General features: G+C 32.8%; 1 protein-coding gene across 3 annotated transcripts; it reads right to left on the bottom strand.

The window, feature by feature from the left end:
* Nucleotides 1-1821: 1821 nt before the first annotated feature.
* On the bottom strand, nt 1822-5603 carry LOC114730642 (peroxisomal membrane protein 11C). 3 transcript variants are annotated; one of them, XM_028917753.1, is made up of 8 exons: nt 5219-5603; nt 3986-4195; nt 3552-3626; nt 3384-3458; nt 3202-3282; nt 3017-3091; nt 2726-2899; nt 1822-2023 (listed from the first exon to the last, which is right to left on the bottom strand). In XM_028917753.1, the coding sequence occupies exons 2-8, from the start codon at nt 4175-4177 to the stop codon at nt 1988-1990; spliced, it is 708 nt and encodes a 235-aa protein (XP_028773586.1). In that variant the 5' UTR covers nt 4178-4195; nt 5219-5603; the 3' UTR covers nt 1822-1987. The 3 variants fall into 3 exon arrangements, with proteins under 3 accessions (XP_028773586.1, XP_028773587.1, XP_028773585.1); XM_028917754.1 differs by having other exon boundaries at nt 5459-5603; XM_028917752.1 differs by having other exon boundaries at nt 3986-5603.
* Nucleotides 5604-8105: the final 2502 nt, after the last annotated feature.

Raw genomic sequence — 8105 nt, 5'->3', positions numbered from 1 at the left:
GTTAAAATTAGTTCTCCCCCCTCTTTTCCCCTGTTCTCATCATACCAAACAGAGCCTAAAATTAACTACACATTTTTAGGGTCTATTCAGCACAATAAAAATGTAAAGGGGAAAAAAAGGGAAAAATCTATTATTTTTCATCACACCCAATATGTTCGGACGTCAACCTTTACGGGAATTCAATTTCATGCGGGACATAATTTTCTCTTATACACGGCACTGCCGCTTTCCACTATTTTTGACGAAAACCAATTTTTAGTTGCGATGAGAAAATCTAAAAAATAAATCTACCCCTGAAAATACAAGTAAAAACTCTTCGCCCGACCAATCTCGAAGCTAGAAGACCTGAGTGTTCAGTTCAATTAACCAAAAAAATAGTTAACTTCGCATTAAAACACGGGCTAACACTGAACAAAATGTTTATTACAAATAAAACATGCATTAAAACAATTCTCGCAATTGTCCTGGAGATTATTTAGGGATAAAATAGATAAATATAAGAGACAAAATAAATTATGATTTTATATTTAGGACTAAATCGAATCTCTAATTAATTCTTATATTAAGAACCAGACACAGCATCATAATGGGAAGCAACCCATAATTTCACGCTATTAAAAGCTGAAACCCTAAAGCTGTGTAAGTATTAAGCAACTAAACAGGCTGTCACCATTTTCAAATCAGCGCACAAGCGAAGCATCCCTTGGCTTTGAAACCTTTTTCACGAATTCTTGAAACTTAATGAACACTTGGATTTTTTTTTTCTATTTATGCTAAAGAAATTCGAATTTTCTCCTATTAAATTTGAATTTGCTAACTAGTTTCAAATTTGACTTGCCTTACACAAAACAACTAAAAACTCAACTTCCGGTAGACAAAATGTATTTTGAAATGTATTAACAAAATATTCAGAAAAGGTTGAAAATATTTCTCTCATCAGATATCAGATTAAAGCTCCATATTTTTTTACCATAAAAAAGTTATGAGATGAGTGTTATTTAAAAGATTGTTGAGTTTATTTTGATATGAAACAGTTTTCACTACACAGTTTTCTTTCTTTTCTTTTTTTTGGGCCAACAATAAGAACGCAATTTGTGAGATATTGTAAGACCATTTATCAAATATTCCTAACCTTTGCTTAGTATTTGGATCATAATTTTCAAAATACAAAGATTATTTTAATGTCTTCTTGCATTAGAAAGCAGACTCATATAGCTTTCCAATAATATATCATTCGGTCAATTTGAATTTAAATTAAGAAATGAATGTTCATTGCAAATTGATCATTAAATTAATTTTGTTTATGTCCATTAGAGTTTGTAAGTTGATCTGTTCGATTGCAGGGTTAAAGAGGGATACGGAAATTTTCTAGACACATTTGAATTTCGTAAATCTTGTCATCTTGGATTTCAAAGCCAAATTTGGTTAACCTTGCAGAATGGCGTCTCTGAAATTTAAATTTCTTTATAAATCCATGGTCATTTGAATAAGGTTTTTTTTCATTATTTTATTGTTATTTTCAACTTACCAAACACAGGTTTTTTTATCAAACCACATAACATGCCAAACATGTGCGCAAGCAAAATTTTTCCTTTCCCTTCCCTCCTTTAATTCTTCTCACCAAAAGGCACGAAGCCAAAACCCAAAAAGGCATGAAGCCCTTTAAAAAAGCCGAAAACTCTTTCAAGAAAATGAAAAGGAAAGATTCAACACAAGCTAGACAGATTTTTCAAACATACAAGTCAAAACCCCATCAATAGACACTTCTACCAAAAGAAAAAAATGACTAAAAATTGATAAACGGAGTTCATGGCACAATAATTGGTACTACTCATAATGACACCTCAGTAGCCACCAGCACAATGATCATTGCACACATCCAACAACATTTAACTTACAAACTTGTATAATTTGGTTCGGTACAAACTTGTATAATTACTTTACAACTACAATGCAATATCATCAGATTGAGTCTGTCTCTTCATCTTCACAGAATCTTGGGCTTGCTTCTGGCAGGAAGCAACTGCATTGCACAAAACAAAATTGAGCAAATAAATAAAATAAGCATTGCAAAGCCCCTCGGATGGTGTAAAAGGAAGATAATTCTTTAGAAATTGAGTTCAATTTGCTAAGTGAATCACCATTGATGACGTTGAAAACCCATAAATATGATCTTACCATCACCAAAATTGAATGTAAACTATTTGGTAGGAGGGGAGGAAAGGAAAAATTTTAATGAGTTTGATTTCAATAACTAAAAAAGTGGGGTTAAAACTTATAATAATTTTTCTCACTCTTTTATCTTAAAATTTTTTAACCCTACTTCTCAAATTTTTTAAATTGAGTTCAATAAGACCCCCCCCCACCCCAAAAAAAAACCACATTTCTCTTGTACCAATCATAGGATAAAGCTTTGGCAACAAGACATTAATGGATTTCTAAAACTTTTCGAGTCAAAGAATGATAATTAATTTCTAAAGACTGTAACTGATGGAACATGCATCTTCCAGGGATTCAAATGCTAGCTAACTCCGTGCGCTCCCTAAACATTGTTATTCAATTCCATTTGTCTCTATAGAAAAATTACCAAGAGCATGCCTTGTTTGTTAGTGCAAGTGGATATAAAAGAAGTTGGAAAATGAAACAGACACACTAACTCTCAAAAAAATCAGGGTGCTCGGAATAAGAGACGCTGAAGGTTAATCATAGGGATAATAGCAGGCACCTGATAGCAAGATATTAGGGAAGTGACGAATCCAAAGGCACCGGTCACACGGGGAGTAACTTTCTTGGGTGCCAATTGAAGCAGCCCAACTGCTACAACTATATCCATTGCTGCCTTGATAAGCGCAAGAGTCCTCTCATTCGACATTTTTAGTTTCGCACGGTACTGCTCATTCTGCACTCACGGGGAATGGGGTTAAATAAAATGTAGTTTTAGAACAGAGGAAAGCACCAATACCGTCCAAACAAGATTTTTTTTTTTGGGGGGTGGGGGGCTATGAAGAACCCATACATCATATTTATTACTGTTCTTGAGTTCCTTCTCTAACTTCTTCATTGATGCAGAGAGTCTCCCAAGCTCCCCAAGCTGATAGAAGTTAGAAAACACCATAAAGATGTTAATAGAGGAGAGAGAAAGGAGCCTTTGCTGGTATGTACACGGTAAAAGTATAGGGACTAGAAAGGGAAGCCACAAACCTCAACCAAGGTGCTACACACTGAGGAACCCATCCAACAAAAAAGCGATATTCGGCCGATTAGCTCAGTATGTTCTTTGCTCTGTAGTTGAACCAAAAAAGTTTACATGTATAACTTGATTACTCGGTGAAAGTTTCCCATGAATAATTCAAGGAATAAAAAGGAAACACTTTGATTCCTACCTGGTAGATGCCTGATCTGCCAAGCCACACAAATTGATCGAGAAACAAGAAAGTTGACAGCAATGCATTTTTGGACTGAAAATAGCATTAAACAGTATATCAAGGTAAGAATGAGGAACGAAATAAGAGGGTGACGAAAAGTTGGAATAACTTTGATGAAGATTGTACCTTTCCCAACAAAATTAAGGGAAGAGGAGTTCCGCGTGGAGCCGGACCTATCAGAGCATGCAGATCGTTGACAAACTGCATATCAAAATATCAATTAGTTTACAACTTCTTTTCTATGTTAGGAATTCTTCTTTGAGTATAAGAAGAAACAAATAGGTTGCAAAATAAATGTTTCAAAACTGTCTGTTACAATTTACTTTCCAATTCTGTCAATGTAGAAACAAAGAATAATATTCACATTAGTAGAAATATTACAGTTTCTCCATTTACATAAATAAAGACTTGGCCCAAAGAAAAAAGGAATTAAGAGAATGCAGACAAGTAAAAAGATTTAATCCATTTGTATAATACAAGGAGTAGATTATCCAAAGGAAAACAAAAACAATGAATAAATGAATAGCATAATTGTTCAAGATTAAAATGGATAATCCAACCTTGAATAGACGAAAAACTTTGCGAGCCAAAGTGGTTGATCTGTCGACATTCTGGGCAGTACCAGGTTGCCCATCACTCAGAAATTTGGAACCATACTGTATTGCCCTGCATATTTTGTCCCTGGCTTCAGCCTTGTTCAAATATAAAACCAGAAGACCAAGTTCCGCTCTGGTTGCATCCAATGTACTCATCTTTTATACTTGTTAAAGCTGCAAAACAAAAGGCACAATTCTACTGTTAAATGAGGCCATGAGTTTTAGCTCAATAGAATTCTGATTCAATTGATAATATGCAAAAAGAATCATTTAAATAAAGGAAAAGATAACTTGTTCATCTATTGAACTCATATACAACAGTGTGCAATTTCACACACATTGGAAAGAATAAGCACAAAGGTATTCTCACACATTATGGAAATGAGCAATACAATTTAGCAGAAGACAAAACCTCAGCTCGTGCCACACAAGCATGCAAATCATTTACACTGGCAAGTAAATGATAATCATGGTACGAAGTGTGATTCAATTAAGTGGATATGTTTGAACAAAAAAATTAAGTGGGTATGCCTTTGTGTGCTTGACAATTTAGCCTTGCTGTAGCAATAAATTGTTGCCCATTAGTAACATTCGATTTTAAAGAAAAATGAAAAGGAACCAAAGGCAATGCAGTAAATTGTTTAATAATCACTTTTTCAGCAGGTTTATTTTAATTTCTCCACTCAAATATAAAGACTCGTAGCATAGCATGAAGAAAGGTTGAATCCAAATAATCAACCGCCTAGAATTGAAATTTACTCCAACAGAAAAGAACCAGTAAAAATGTCCACCTTGAGATCGAAATTTTGAAACTAATGACTAAAAGCTAAGGCATCAGCATCTATGTTTGTTTGACAAGTATTGAATAAGAACAGAAGTAGTCTAATAGGCCCTTCGTTGAAGTTTTGAACAACTTTCAAATTCTCCTCTAAAAGCTTATAATTTTTCTGCTGGGGCATCAGGACATTAATCAGGATTAAATTTCTTACAAAGAAGAAAGAAATAAATGCTTGAGGAGAAGCCAAAATATGAACAGACCCAAGATACGTTTAGCATGTGACTCAAGCTGCAATGAATATTAAGTGTATTTTTATAGCAAAAACAACTGTTTGGATATGATTGAAATTGCAAAGAAATAAATTTTATATCGTCAAAACTCGAAACGATAAGCCGTATTCAATAACACATATTTTTTACCTGAATTCAATAACACATATTGAAAGAAAACATGTGAATCACAAGCTTAAAATCCCCAATTTCCCCAGTCCTTCCTTCAAAGTTCGGAGCTACCGTGCATCACAAAATAAACAATTTATAGAACAGAATATCTTTTTTTTTTTTTGAGCTGGATATAGAAAAGAATATCAAAAATATGGCAAATAACCAAAATGATAAATTTCAGCAGTTCCTTTATGAATTCTCAATCCTGAGCCATACCAAGACGAGCACCCCCAATCAGACCCAAAATCCAAAACTTCAAATCCAACAATCAAAAGTTACTCTATTTGCACCACAAACAAAAATTTCAACCATCTAGAAACCATAGGTGCAAGTGAGTTCCCTGATTACTCAACGGAGGCGAACAGCGAACAAACAGGACACGCAGAGAGAACAGGAGAAAGAGAGTGGATGTACCAAAGGAAGCGGCAGATAAATTCGCTTTGAATAATCAAAATCACAAAGTTGGCAGAACCAGAACGCCTCTGTGTTGCTTGTAGCATTGCGATGATAGGCTTTTGAAAAGGGCGTGGTTGGTCCTCTTCGTTTCCCGGCAAACAAACAAAACATTTTTAGCACACGAAAATTAATCCGCTTAGACCCCTATTTGGCTGCATCAAGATTTTCCGTGGGAAATTGCGACCCACCCCCACGACACCGTTCAAGTCTCTAGATTTTCATTTTTAAAACTGAATAGATCAGAATTCTTTATTAAATAAAAAACAAGGAAAATTGGGGATGAATTGTGAGAAATTAATTGGTAAATTTGATCTAATTATAAAAACTAGTTGACTAATTTAAAAAATTAAAAAAATAAGTTAAATTAGTTATTTTTAATAAATATGTGTTGTCTTTCCTAAAATATCCTTACTAATCAAGTGTATAAGTTACAACTACTAGTATTAGGAGGACTACCTTAAAAAAATGTATAAATAAGAGAGACAAAATGGATTGAAATTTTATATTTAAGACCAAAGTAAAAATCAAACAAAGTCTTATATTAAAGATCGGAGGTAGTATCTAATAACTTTATGCAACTTAACTTTTATTAAGAAATTTTCTCAAAATAAAAAAAGAAATTGAGAAATTCCAAATCAAGATTTGACCAATGTCTTCTGAAGGAGACCGAATATTAAATCACTTAAAGTATTTCCCTGGTCCAAAAAAAAAAATCACTTAAAGTACTATTAGCTCTGTTGGCGGACAAGAAACAGTATCATTGGTCACGGTTCAATAATTGGATTCAAATTAAACTGTGGTTCAAAAGACAGTCATTAAAATTATTATATTTCTAAATATATATAAATTATTATCGGTAGGATGACATTAAAGTTCCATGGGAATGCCCTAATGCCACTAAGTCTCACCAAATGAGGAAATGCCGATAAGACTTTGAGAGACTTAAATAAAACTAAAATTTTGAACGTAAAATACTCTTCCCTATTTTTTAAAAATAAAAAAAATAAAAATCTTCCCTACAGTCACTGGTTCTGAAAAGGTGTCTATTAAGCCAGTTCTATTTAGTTAGAAGAAACAAGCAAGTCTTCATAGGAACGATAAAGAAGTGAGGATCTGCAGAAGGCAAAAGAGATGCATGATTAGGGTACATAATTCAGAGGAGAAGGAAGAAGAAGCAGCAGGGGTGGAGAGCAGTTGAAATCATAAAATCCGTAAATTGTAAGTGCGTTTGATTTCTGTTTTTTGAAAATTGTTTTCATTTGAAAAAAAAAAATTTGTTTGCTTGAGTGGGTATGTCGTATCTAAATGTTTTTTTAAAAACAATTCCTATTTTTGTTATTAAAATCAAGAAAATGGAAACATCTTAGAGCTGCTCCTATTTTTGGTATGTCGTATCTAACGGCGAGTTTGGGATGGCATAAGTAATTAAGTAATAAGGGACTTTTGTTCCAAAAGCTCAGTCAAAGATTAAAAATTTGTTTGAGATAGCATCCAAAACACTTATAAATACGTTTTATATAAGTTAAGATAAAAAATTTTTCTCATATACTTATCTCGTGTTTTATAAATTATGATTAAAAAACTTTTTATAAGTTTTTATAAACGAATCACAAGCCAAATTTTTCTGCTTCCGAGAAATGCACAGTGCGGTAAGCTATTTTTACCAACATTTAATGCACCATGAAAATTAACTTGCCAAAGCTGCCTTATGTTGTCTTGCTTTTTTTCTCTGCTAGCTCAGCAATTTTCGTATTTTACTTTGCCTGCTAGCCACTCTTTTATTTGTTCAATAATAAATTATTGATGATGTTAGTCTTGCATAATTTTTACGCAAAAAAAAAAAAAAGTTGATAAGGGAGCCAGTAGGACTTAGGAGGCAGTAATTGTGGCTGCTAGAAGATTTTCCCATTTTCTTTTTTCCCCCACGTTTCTCTTAAAATTTTCATATTTTGTAAATATAATATATATAATAGTGAAAAATAGATATATCCTGGGAAAAAATATGTATTATTTATTTAACATAATATCTATACTCTAACCCAAAAAAGAAATATATATTATTTAATAAAATTCATATCGTTTTCAATTATTTTACAACTAAATTTGTTTTTTCAATAATAATTCAAACAATTTCTACTTTTACAGACTGATTTTTTTTAAAAAAAAACAAAAGCTCATCCAAACATAAATTACAATATACAATTCAAGATTTTTCTTAGTCTATGTGAAATATAAAAATCTCTTATAAATAAGACTAGAGGAGTAATTAGGAAAGAAACTGATCCAAACACATGACCAGGCTCAAATCTTCTAGCATTGTGCGATTTTGAATGCACATCTTCTGTTCACAATGCCAACCCAAATACGAGCTTAACCTAACCTATGAAGTTGATCTCATTCTTACCTT

Source organism: Neltuma alba, unplaced genomic scaffold (genome assembly GCF_004799145.2).
Source record: "Neltuma alba isolate B1F8T4 unplaced genomic scaffold, ASM479914v2 tig00012749_pilon, whole genome shotgun sequence".
In the NCBI taxonomy this organism is placed as follows: Eukaryota; Viridiplantae; Streptophyta; class Magnoliopsida; order Fabales; family Fabaceae; genus Neltuma; species Neltuma alba.
Note: the sequence above shows the minus strand (reverse complement) of the source record. Positions and strands in the feature narration are given on the sequence as shown.